Below are 13746 nucleotides of genomic sequence, written 5' to 3'. Positions count from 1 at the left end.
ACGCACTGTAGCGGTCCGACTTTCTGTCGTTCGCGCTCTTCTTCTTTCTTTCCGACGCATTACTCGGAGCTGAAATTGGGCATGAGCCGGGGTTGGCTCACTCTCGATTGAGCCGCCTGCCTGGGCGGGCGTGGCAGGACTCCGGCGCTGTACGTCGCATGGACTTGGTCGTTGTGAACATTTGTCTTTCCACTCGTGTAATAGTGTTGAAGGAAGCTGCAACTTGTTCGCAACGTCGGAAAAGTGTCCCGGCGTAATCTCTCGGCAAGCACTGCGCTCCTCCGCTAGATTCACACACTTTGAATTGATTTGACTTGGACGTTTCTTCGCTAAACTGTGATTTCCTCTATGCGATAACGGATGGGCACAGCTACATCTAGTGTTCTTTAATGTTCAACTGTATATCTTCGGTTTGGTGGCCATCTATGATTAGTGATGTACCTCTCATGAAGTTGCTTGTTAATTTATATACATTGTTCACTAAATATATAGTTCATGCTTTCGTTTATATTGTTTGTTCATTCTTTCTAACTATCCCGTTGGGGTAGCCCATATGTGTTGCACCCTCTCCCGCAACAGCACATGCATACGGTTTATTGCGTTAGACGCGCCTTGAAAATTACGCAATATAGATAATGTTGCTCAGATTAAATCGCTGTAAGGTATATACAGCGTTAGGGTGAGTGTTATTGTAGAATTTAATTACCATGGAGTGCTATAAGATGAGCTTTCAGTCAGCACCTGAGGGCATACCTGCAACGCCTCAGAGGGCAAGATGAGGACAACGAAGAGACGACGGCAAGGCTATAGATTGGTCAGGTGAGATACTGGGAGGCGGGATTGAATTTAAAATGCGAGATACTGGAGACCTTCAATTAGAACCTTCAATTCATTTAGAGAAGAGAATGATTCCTACATCGGTATCAGGAAGAATTGTGGTGACCATAATTCGCTGAGCAAATTTAGCAAATATTCTGAAACCTTCTTGCGTGCTTGTTTTAGACTCGACAATAGGGCAAATTGTTATAAATTTTTAAAAATATAATTGATAATTTAAAAGCAAAGAGAACTACAAGGAAATTTACCAAGTTTTCCCATTCTTTGACTTTTTAAAACTGAATTGATGTAAGGGCTGGTCTCTGAAACGCTTTCGTTGAAGATATGCTGAATTTATTTAGCATTTTCTTTGCTTTGCGATTGTTGGTTAACGTTTACACGTTCACTAACCACGTCACTATTTCGGCTGTGAATACATTAAAGAGAATAACATATAACAAATGCCCTATTGTCGAGTCTAAAATATCTTTCAGCCGGGTTGCTAAGAAAACATTAGTTTCTTTTAAACGTTCGAGAACTTTTTTAATAGAAATTAAAAAATCTAATTCCAGGTGTATCATAACCACGTGACATATTTTTCCGATTAGAAGATTGACTGCGCCAGTGTGATACCTAATGGCGCTCAGGAGATTATCTTGTGTAATATTCATACAATTATTGATTAGTTTGGTCGTGGCAAATATGAATTATGAAACATTTGACGTCAAAAATAAACAAATTCATCCGAAATTTTCTCTCTACATCAACTTTAACTTCAACGCATCCCCAGTAGGTATCCTGATGTGTTAAATCACTGCGATTGCTTGCATCCACTGCATGATATTTTTACAAAATATCTGAATGATTAGGGTGTAAATTTAAGCAGGATAATGCGTGGATTTGCAATAACTACAGGACGAACAGTGAAGAATATAATGCTGTACTTTAGCTACATAATTGTAAATGCAAAATAATCTGAACATAGATAGGGCACAACTCTGATCAATGCTTCTCAAATAAAAATTGATAAAATAGACAACTTTATTTTATATAATAGCATATTTGACTGTGACGCCTAACACGATTTTTTATAAATCGCGACAACACTTCCATCTGAAACTCGGAGCGTAATGTCGTAGAGGCAAGCAAAAAATTATTTAGCGTTACGCACAGTTTATTGTGCTGTCGCGCGTTGAGCATTAAACGCAAATAAATTCATTGATATTGATTTAAATTTTTTCCAAACTAAGCCGCAAATGTATATGACAGCAATTACTGTTGAGAAAAGGTTAACGCTTCTTCCAGATCAGCGGTAGACAAGAAATGAGCCATGCACGATGTGTCAATGCGCGGCAATCTGATTTCAACTGAAATCTCGCAGAGCAGCGACCATGTCATCTCCATGAGCTTCCCCAGGTTTATTGAAACTGAAGCATCTTTGAGTGAATTCCGCTAGAACTCGCAATATAGTATATACAATGATGTTTTATTCCAGCCACAATTGTATTCTACAATTGTGAAAAAAGACGCTAGACCACTTGTACATACCAATCCGGGGAATCATTTTCGTATAGATAGAAATTATTCTTGACTACCTTTATAAGATATGATCTAATGATTACAGAAAAGTTACGATCTCGAATGGCAGATGGACGAAGAATTGACTACTATTTCTACGACTTTTAATTTAATTAATGAAGAGGAGCTTCTGGGTCAAGAAATTGGAAAATTTCGCTTTCCTTTTGTTGGGCTCATTTTGTAGGGCGTCACATAATAATTTTATAATGTCTTCGGAAAATCGTCTAATAGTCAATTCATGTAACATATTTTCATTTCCCTGCACAGTTTGCTGCCCTTGCGCCTCGCTAAAAGAAGCCTAAATCAGCAAAATGGATTCGCACCTCCAGAACGCCGCCCAGGCACCTCAGACAGGTGAGTGGAGTTTGCGCTTCATGGCCGAGGCAAATAATTTGACAGCCAATCTCAACTGTGACAAGTTCATCTGTGTTGGTAACATTTTTCTCTGATGCAAACGAAATGGTGAAATTTTTCCTAATTCATTTTCATATTGTAATCATAACGTATTTTGTTACTACATATGGTGATTTAAAAATAGTAAAATTAGCATTCATTTCTTCGATATATTTATACAAAAATACATAGTATCAATCTGCAGTAGTCTCAATATTCTAAGCTTTAATTTACCTCATGAATTTTATCCCATTGTTCAACTTAAACAAATTTGTTTGTTTCTGAGAAGAAGCAGCAAGATATAAGAAGCAGCCGAAATATTTTCAAAATATAGTTAAGTTGCTATGATTTTATCAGTTATCAAGAGACTAGTAAAATAATAACTGATAGTAAAATTTCATGTTTGAGAGGAAGCAATTGTGAACGATGAAAAATCGTTCAATATATTTTGTTAGTTTCATTTTTTTTGGAGTTAGGATAAAATTAGAATTAATACTGATACGGAATGTTCAGTGACACCGGCTACGCGACATGTGCTTCCGATATTTTAACAAGAGTTTCGTCTCAGAGCGAAGTGTAGAGGTTGCTGTCGTTTGGCTGTAAATTTTTTCGGACATGCCAGCCGATCAGTACATTAATCACTTCAGCATTCATAGCGGCAAGTATACATTGCGATCCTGATTCTGCTGTAAGTCTCATAGTGAGCCCTGTCCTTGACTGGGTTGAAAGTTGACGCCCCCTTCTGTATCTCTTTATGAATGTAACCATATTATGTGCCTGCTGTAAAGTGTCATAATTTATGTGGAATACAAATCTTTTTAAACCACAATGATGAACTGGAAGATATAGCCTTTTGTTGTCAATCGTGTAAAGTAATTCATTCACTAAGTTAGCGACTGACGTTTCGCCCTAGGTGGGCATCATAGAGGGGAAGGACGTGAACGTTCAGTCACACCAAAATTTAAACTATACTAACCGGCACTTGTGTTTGTTGCAGGCAAAAGGAAAGTCGCCGCTGCGAAGACTGGACGCTCGTTAAGTCCGGAAGCAAAGTTAATCTTACATAATATGCGTTTAAAAATTACTTTTTAAAGACAACACTTCTAAATAATCCAGTGTTTCCAATGCTACAGATGTACAATGAATTTCTAACTTTATTTTCGAATATTAAAAAAATAAATTTTTCAATTTTCAATATGAATTTTGTTTCAAAATTATTTATTCTGTTTATTGATTCATGCATTGCCTCCAACTTCATACAAGTGTGCGAAACTTCATATCTACTGGACAGGTAAAAGTGTGTAAAATATCAATTATAAGATTTGCAGCTGACAAAATTATTTTTTTCGTTTTTTTTATATTGAAAAAAAATTTATTCCTAAAATTATTTTTGTCGTTTTATTCATGCATTGTCTCCAACCTTACGCAAGTGTGCAAAATTTCAGATCGATAGGATAAATAGAAGTGTATTAAATTTCGATTACAAGATTTGTAGCAGACAGACAGACAAACAGACAAACAAAAAGTGAAGTTAAAGAGAAGTGATATAAAAAACTGGCATTGAACGCGATCGTGTCCATTTTCAGATGTGAATCAATCATCATAAGCCTAATTGACGTATTTTTTGGTGAAAATTGAATTTTTCTAATGTTTTTACGTCGACTTTATCATATCATTTCAATTGAAAAAATTGACATTTGCGGCAAACCTGTTATTATTAATCCAAAAAATGATTGCCAGTTTCTGACACAAAAATATACCATTATGTGTTTCGTATAGCTACCGCAAATCGGTTAAATCTTCCACGGCCAGGAGCCAATTATTTTGAAAGCTCTCACCAAAACACAACATATGTCATCAATTAGTTCCGACTGAACAAGTTCGTAACATTTATAAAAGAAATGAAGTTTGCTGACGCCTTAACAACGTCTAAACAGTTTGCCGTTTATATTTGTCAATGTCGCGGTGAAAAAAAAGTTCAGTATCGATTCATTGAGTATATAGATTATTTGTTAATAAGATGAACTTTGAAGAATACAAAAAACTGTTTGTTTTGCAAAGATGCATCAACGAACTTTGATGGCCTAGGATCCGCACTTGCCATTGTATACATCAACGCACGTTCATGTATCATTTCTAATAATTATATTATCTAAGGGGACGATAGAGCTACTATCGAGTACCGCACCGGGTCTTCTGTGATGGAAAGATGCAGCCTCAGTCATGTTTGGTTGTGGCAGTTGGCTCGGCTTCTACTTAGAAATCCTGGGAAAGCTTAGACGCAGCACGCGTTTAAAGTTTCAGTTCGATAAATTTATTCGGGATCTTGAAGTAGCACCTCGAAAATAGCACTTTAAGTGGCTGCTCTTGTCATCGGTTACGGTTCAATCATTGTTGATCCTCTTCTTCGGAGTTTGACAATTGGACGGTTATAAATAGCTGCGTTGGATAGATTAGCAGCATACCATCGTGGTGAAACTTTTATAGCGATAGCTGCCCGTGGTATTCTCTCACCTTCTTTAAACTATGCCGTCATCTGAGTAAACGATGTTATGAATTCGTATCCACTTGAAACAGTTGAAACCTATTCAATAGGTTTTGCATTCCATAGGCAATTTGTAGGTCCTATTTTGGTCAAAATCGTATTAATGAAGTTTTTGTACTGATGATGGAGCTGGACTCTGATAAGTTTTCACTGCAGACAAAATGAATTTTTTTGAGTTTTCTTTTATTTAAATGCTTAGTTCATATGACAAATTGCAACGAATTCGTCATTTCCTAATCTAAAGTAGAATTGACTTTGCATGTAAATTTAAAAACAACCCACACAAAATTCTGCATAAATTTTGGAATTTAAGCAGAATTTGTCACAAAGTTTCATAAAACATCGAACGAGTATAAATGCATTGACCAAACCTTCATTACTGCATTTCTTCTAACAATAATTAATGCTCTGTGAGTCCGACTGAGGAAAGTTTATTTCTCAGCTCGGATTTTTTGTAGAAGGCCGTAGACTGATTTTCGGCACATCCATGTAGGGAAGGTAAAACATAAAAATAACTGTAGCTTTTATTTACTGTATCTAACCCATACTAGTTCGGTTAGGTTAATTGCAATAAAGTTGCATTGATATGTTTTAAAAATGTTTTATTATCATTAAATGTTAATGAATAAATCCCAATAGCAGAACAATAAATATTAAGAGATTTTTAATAATTTTGGCCATTGTAGCGGCTAATGTAGCGCGCTACATTTGACTGTGGCGGTAGCGGTAGCGCCAGTTACAATCTAGTGGATGTAGCGGTAGCGGTAGCGGTAGCGGTAGCGCCCGCTACATTTAGAGCATGTAGCGGTAGCGGAGCTACATTTCAAAGTAGCGCTGTCCAGCTCTGAGTATAGTATCTTCGGCATTGAAGAATAGGCCTGTCGCCGATTCTTGTACTTTTCTTGGCTAGACTGGCCTCTTGATCAAATTTTTTCAACGGACGGTAGATTTAAAATCGCTTCTAGATTTCACTTATTCAGTAGGATACTAGGCATTTTAAGACTAAACATATGCTCCTGCATGGTCTTGTCTAGTCTGTTCTTGAACGCGTCCATACTCGGAGCGTCAACAATATCTTCAGGGAGGCTGTTCCACATATCGGTGACTCGAAGCGAGAAGAAATATTGTCGCGCTGCTTCATCGCTTCTGCATCTAGGAACTCGAAAGAGCGTCTGATCAGTCCAAGTCGTTTATTGGCTTTATTAACTTGACCTTAAATATGATTCGAAAATTTCAACTCATTGTCGACATTAACTCCTAAATCCTTTTCCGTTGTCGACTTCGACATCATCACTCTGTCGTTGCAACCGTGTCTTCTCATACTGTAATCTTGCTGTTCATTATTCTTGCCAAGGTGGATAACTTTACATTTGTCAGCGTTAAAACGCAGCTGCCACTTATCAGCCCAGTCAACCAGCCTGTCAAGATCACCTTGCAACTTTACTTTTTGCGACGTATTATTCACTGTATTATAAATTTTTGTGTCGTCAGCATACATCGAGCAAACGCTAGACACAGCTTCTGGCAGATCGTTTATAAACGCAACGAATAGAATAGGCCCGAGAACGCTTCCTTGTGGCACGCCGCTGCGCACTGGAGCCCAGTCTGATACGGACCTATTAATACTGACACGTTGTGGCCTCCCTACTACAAAGTCTCTGATCCATTTGAGTACATTACTCTCAATTCCCAAAGACTTCAATTTACGCAACAGCCGCTCATGTGGGACACTGTCAAATGCCTTGGCAAAATCTCTACGAGTCTGTAAATAACGCTGGTATGCTTCCTTCTTTGTTTTCAGTTTAGCTAAAACTGTACTGTTCATCCACCGAGTTTTTTTTGCTCCACCAAGCTTAATTTTAGGTACACAGGCATCAACTGCAGACATAACCGTGTCCTTGAGAAGTGACCATGAGTCAGCCACATTCATGTCCTAAATACAGTTCGAAATATTCACTGCATTCACTGCTTCACGGAGTTTATCATAGTCTCCTTTCGCAAAATTCAAACGCTCACGCTTCCGAGGCGTCTTTTATGTACAGCAATTAAGTCTGAAAAACAATGATTGGTGATGGCTTTTGCCCAACGGAGCCTCGTGACGAAGCTCATCCAACATTGATTCATCACTGTTAAACACCAGGTCAAGAATATTGGGAGTCTGATTACTTCTATAATAGGTTGGTTTTGTAACGTGCTGGACTAGGAAGGAGTCTCTTACTGACTCCATGAACAAGGATGCTGGGTGATTCTCTTCCCTTGGAGAGGATCCATCTATCCAGTCTAGCCATGGATGATTAAAATCACCAACGATCAACGTGTGTGACCTATGGAAAGTCATGCTCGGTAAAAGACTGTTTAGTACTTTATCGTTACCAGAAGAACTGTTTGGTGATCTATACACGACGCCTATGAGGAGGCTATCTTTGCCTTTTAGAGTAAGTTCGCACCACACTGATTCTCTAGCTGATTGATGTTCTGCAGATAACTTTACTTGCTGGGCCCCGTAAGAGATTCTAACCCATAAATTAAGCTACACCTCTTCTGCACTGCTCTTCATTCAAGTTATGAAAACAATCAAAACCTGGCAACTGAAATTCAACAGGTACAATTTTCCCCCCGTGATTTTTAGGGAGTGTTTCTGTAATACAAATAATGTTTATGCGCTCGTTTTCAATCACACTTAAATGTTCACTTCTTTTGTTCAAAACGGAATCCGAGTTCGTGTAAAAACATTTTACAGCTTTTTGTGCACTTTCACTTTGATTCATGCGTTTATTTCTTACATTATTTACAAGCCTGGTTCTATGGACATGACTTCTTACTTGTCTTGCTCCGCTGACCGACCGTGTGCGGTCGGTGTTGTCTTGACATCATGAAAGTGGCTGACCCGAGTCTCCATGCTTTTCCGCCTGAGTCTCTCCTGCCATTTCTTGCGAAAATTTTCTCTCTCTAAAGGGGTAGCATCCTTCTTAACAAAGGCTGAATTAAACTCTGTGAATTCAATTAGTTTTCTCGCAGCCTTAAGCACATGTCCGACCTGGGCTGTATCCTGCACAGTTACAAGCAGCGGTCTACAGGTGGTAGCGTCTTTCGTAGCCTCTTGCATGCCGTTATATTCACAACGACGTTAAGTGCCTTGGCACAGCAATCAGTAATAAATTCAGCATCTGAAGCATTGCTTTCGGGATCGTTAAACCAAACAAGGTTAAGTCTTCTTCTCTCTCTATCCAGCAGTTCACGAGTGCTCTCGTTAGCGAGATCAGAGATGACCTCTTTGCGGCCTTTACCTTCTGTGTTATCGCTATTTTCTGTTTTGTGCAGATGAGCTTTCATTTCCACATGATCGTTTCGTAACGAAAGTAATTCGCTACGTAGCAAGCTCAATTCTTTCTTGTGGTTCTCCTCCATTTCGGCTCTCTTTCTCAACTCTTGCTTGTTGGTTTCTTCAATTTCGTCTTTAAAAACAGAAAACATAGAAGAGCACTTCTCTTCCACAATTTTTTCGCTTTTTACAGCGCTAAGTGCAGGTTGTTGGCAGTCCTGGCAGTACCAGTGTACTGACTTGTTTTTACGGATAACCGAGCAGTCTGTCTTGCTCAACTTTGCACAATTGTTGCAGATGGTATCCTCGAAACGATCACAGGCCACTGTAGCGTCATTGATGTTAAGCGATCCCAGCTTGCAAAATTTACTAATTTCTCCTCGCTCATTTTGCAATTTGATCATCGAATTCTGTTTAACAAGACTGGAGGCCGTCTCATTTAATTTTTTTCCTCTCTGACCAGCCATCATGAAATGCAAGAGCTAAAAAAACACAAGTTAAAGCTGAATCAAGTTGAGTAAAAATTGTAAAGTTTGCAAAGTGCTGTAAAAACTCGGTTACAGACTTGAGAATAAGCGGCTTTCAGTCAGCGGCTGCAAAGGTGTTCAGGGTAGAGAAGGTAAGCTTGAGCATAAAACAAGGGCTCTATTGTTCTACGCTGGCGAGGCAGTGCACGTTACCCTCGCTGCTTGGCGACCCTCGCTGACTCTAAATCGCGTTATTTCAGATGGAAACACTTTTACTATAGGCTTTTTTTTCTATTCGCACTGTCTTTTACTGACTTCACTGAAAATTCAGTCATTCACTGACACGGATCATAAAAAAATGCAAAAAGAGTTCCGAAAACGGCGCAGTAAAAGTTAAAAGTTGAAAAATCTGAGACCGCAAAACACGAGCGTCCGCTCTCGACCACGGCTGAAACTTGACTCCCAATGGTGTTTTTTTCGATTTCGAATGGTGGACTCCGAGGTGGTTTTTTCAATAAGATGTATGTTCAGACAATATTTGTCAAGGAAATTCAATTTAATTAATAAGTTAGATTCATTCCACTGCTACAAAATTATATTGTGTTTCATTTCCTGATTGCTTCATTGTTCTTCCCGAGGTGGTTTTTTCAATAAGATGTATGTTCAGACAATATTTGTCAAGGAAATTCAATTTAATTAATAAGTTAGATTCATTCCACTGCTGCAAAATAATATTGTGTTTCATTTCCTGATTGCTTCAGTGACACGAACATCCTGTCACTCACACGCTTACTACATCGACCTACCGTACGTTCTCAGCGTGTTGTAACATTAGTTGGCAGGTCACTGTGATCGCGATAGGTGCAGAAGAAAGCTATGGTGAAAACTAATTTTATTGTTAATTTTTTTCACTATGAAGCCAAAAAAATTGTATTTAGCTTGTAGCCTAACTGAATTGAATGGTAAAGAGAAAACTGGATCGCTGAAAAATATAAAAATTCAAAGGTGAGTCATTTATATGGTTTCCTCGCCTCGCTCCAGACTCCAGAGTAGGATATAGATTCAAGACTCCTGAGACAGCACAGACAGGACATGAGTGCTGAGTAGATTAGTGACTAATATACATTTCAAAACTGAACTTACATAATAAGAAAAATATTCATGATTAAGATCCTACAAGTTTAATGCTACTACAGAATAACTTTTTACAGTCGCAACAAAATCTTGCTGTGTGCTTAGAAGTTACAACTTACAAGTTAGAGCATAGTGGCAAACCAGAGCTTTTTTAGAATCAGTTCATTTTTAATTTCCTTGTTTACCCAAGATTTAAACTAATTGCTCATGTATGATATTGCTGGTATCCAGGATACTTTATTGGTCTACTTATAGGACTCAAAAATGAACTTGAGGGAAAGTCTAAAAACCTCTCTGCTTTGCCACTCTGTTAGAGTTAGAAGTCAAAGCAAGTTAGGTATTAATGTTATTGTTATAGACTAGCAAGATAATAATTTTTAGGTTATTTTAATGCCAATTATCTCCATTAAATCCTTACTAAAAAGTTTGGCATAAATTTTTGGTGAATTTTCCTGTACATTTTCACTTTTTTTAAGCTATTGCTGTGCACACTTGGCGCAATGTAATGAAAATTGATTCTCTTCGCGCACGTGTTTGCGCAATCCCGGCCATCAATTCTACGTCGCGCTGCCGCGCACAAGCAGTTTGTGGAGGAACGGACGTAATACTCACATTACTCAGTACAGCATAGTGGCAAAGCAGAGAGTTTTTTAGACTCTCTCTCAAGTTCATTTTTGAGTCTTATAAGTAGACCAGTAAAGTATCCTGGATACTAGCATCATCATACTTAAGAAATTGGTTTAAATCTTGGGCCAGGTCTCATACAATGGCAATAGTCGTTGTAATTTCAACGACTTTCGCTGAAGTTATCGACCAATTTTTTTACTTTACAACGACTTTCGAGCTAAAATAATAGGTCATTTATCTTTTTCAACAACTGCCAACTAATGGGACTCTTTCACAATAAACTTCTGACGACTGCCAACAAGCGACTTAGCGAGACCCGACAAGATACAACTGCGGTACTGACTAAAACCCGGACCCCAACAGCGCATTACGAGCGGCGGATGTAAAATGTTCAGCCCCAGGACAACGCAACCATCATATGTATTGAAGCTTGCAAAAATAATCGGACAGATTACGCCAGTGTTTTTTTTCACTTAGAAGCTAGAATCAAACTTTCTTGAGGAAAGTTTCTGCATGTTATATTTTTATTTTAACCTTGACATGTAAGAGCATGTAGGTGTGCAATATATTGCGGTGTTTTTATGCATGATATTCGTGCATTTTAACCGATTACGTACATCTGAAAATTTGTATGCAAAATATTACGATGTTTGTGTGCATGAAATTCACGCACTTCAACTTAATACGCACATCTGACAGTCTGTATATGATATATATGAATATATCATAAGGCCTGTATTCATGTTATGCGTGNAGTTCTTGTTCGTGATTTAATTATGATATGCTACCCAGTTGAAAGAATGCTCATCCACGTGCCTTGGGAAGAAACCCCCTATCGTGAAATTAAATACCATAAATAAAGTGCGCATATTCTATTTTTCATTTACTGCATCTGAATCTCGATACTTTAATTGTAAGCAGATCCGTTATGTATTGAAGGAGTTATGAATCGTTAGGTTGCCTAAAAAATACGTTTATTCGTTTTAATTAAAAACTAATTAATGTAAAAATCTGTATTAATTCCTGCGGCAGCGTTCGATAATGTTTACTCGTAACTCACATATTGAAATTCAAGCAAATTCGTTCAGTATTGAAGGACTTATGAGTGTCTGGGTTGAGAAAAAAAATGTTTATTGTTCTTGCTTAAAATATAATTTTTGTAAAAATCTGTATTACTTCCTGCGGCAGCGTATCGATAATGTTTACTCGTAACTCACATATTAAAATTCAAGCAAATTCGTTCAGTATTGAAGGACTTATGAACCCAGTTGCGCGAATCCGCAGCCAGGACCGCAGGCGGGTCTGCGAAAGTGTCGATTCAGTGAAGAAATAGGCCCATGTCCTGTTGCCGATTCTTGTACTTGTCGTGAATTGATTCACAAGGTTGATTTTTACGTTTAGATCATTTCATTTATTGAAATTCACTCTGTGATGAATGATTCAGGAATGTGTTATGCTTAAATTTGCAGTACGCACGTGAACAACAGAGGTGCACATCCGTAGTTTTAATTTCTTCCCATTGTAACTAACTGGTATTCTTGGATATGCCTGAGAGAATATGAAATTCGCGAATCCCATTTGTGAGTGGCTTGCATTTGTCTAACAAATGCAAGTAGCCATATATTAAATAGAGTTGAGGTTTGATAATTCTGGTGATTGAGTATTTAAAACTGAGTAAGCAGTTCTGGATAAGAGTAAGGTGTGACCTCTGTATTTTAGGGAAAGCTTGCATTTGTTTACGCACAATATTTACGGTGAGGTGAAGCGGTGAATTCATTAGTAAAGAAACCTAAGAAGGCACTGCTGGTTTGAAAAATTAAACATTAATGCATTATCTGTTAGGTGTTTGTTGTATATAAAGAATATAATGTACATAGACTTAAGGTTATCTCATTATTAACGACAAGTCATTAGTGTTTTCATTATTAAGTTATCGAACTACTGAAGAAACCTATCGACTATCGACTGCATAAATCCTATCGACTATCGACTGGCATGCGGTTGTTCAACGACCAGATGACCTTGAGATAAATTTTACAACGACTCTTGTGCCACACTATGAGACCTGGATCTTAGGTAAATGAGGAAATTGAAAATGAACTGATTCTAAAAAAGCTGTGGTTTGCCACTATGCAGTACAGTATGCCTTTAATTTAATTATCTTTCAATAATACCTATATAATTTTTCTTGATACGGAAATTTGGTGAATGAGAAATCTAGAACTTTATTTTAGAAGAAATTTTCTCCAAAGTCATATGGCAATACTGAACACCGTCTGTTTACATTTCATATGTATAATAGCCGCGCCGCAGTTTACGATTACCGTACGTTCCGTATCCGACAAGGCGGACAAGCGGAAGAGTCAGAAGTAACCCGGACATGTCTTACATTTTATTATTGTCAGTTCGACTCGCGACAGACTTGCATAGTCAATATACTCGCCATGGTGCAATTACACATCAATTTTAAATTACCTTAGTAATTTGAGTTTTGTGAACGCCGACCTTAAATTAGAGGAGCGGCTTGCAGCCTCCGGCAGACAATCTCCCACGCTGACAGTCTGGATAACACTGCCAGCTGCGCAATGAAGATTGCGCTCACAGCAGTCGTCGCGTTAGGGGTATAGCAATGCAAAATAGTCTTGGAGCGTAAACACAGTCTTCAGAATGTGAAATGACTCTAATCTTCAAGATCATTTGTAAATTAAGAAAAGCAACATTCTTCCTTAAACAGACACTAGTATGCACAGAAAAACTTTTGCTAGTAATAATTATCTAGTATGGAATATATCTACTTGGCGAGCCGCGACTGAATTTTTCGAGCCGTGGTTTTATGGATTTGCCAGCCGTGATTCCATTTCTAC

General features: G+C 38.1%; 1 protein-coding gene across 1 annotated transcript in view; it reads left to right on the top strand.

Moving 5' to 3' along the window:
• Nucleotides 1-9934: 9934 nt before the first annotated feature.
• LOC108666728 (ubiquitin carboxyl-terminal hydrolase 8) overlaps nt 9935-13746 on the top strand; it is a 22214-nt gene continuing 18402 nt past the window's right edge. The window contains exon 1 of the mRNA XM_018153645.2: nt 9935-10126. Within this exon, the coding sequence (XP_018009134.1) occupies nt 10035-10126 (92 nt within the window). The 5' untranslated portion in view covers nt 9935-10034. The remainder of the gene's footprint in view (nt 10127-13746) is intronic.

The sequence above is a fragment of the Hyalella azteca genome, unplaced genomic scaffold (assembly GCF_000764305.2).
Source record: "Hyalella azteca isolate HAZT.00-mixed unplaced genomic scaffold, Hazt_2.0.2 contig422, whole genome shotgun sequence".
In the NCBI taxonomy this organism is placed as follows: domain Eukaryota; kingdom Metazoa; phylum Arthropoda; class Malacostraca; order Amphipoda; family Hyalellidae; genus Hyalella; species Hyalella azteca.
Note: the sequence above shows the minus strand (reverse complement) of the source record. Positions and strands in the feature narration are given on the sequence as shown.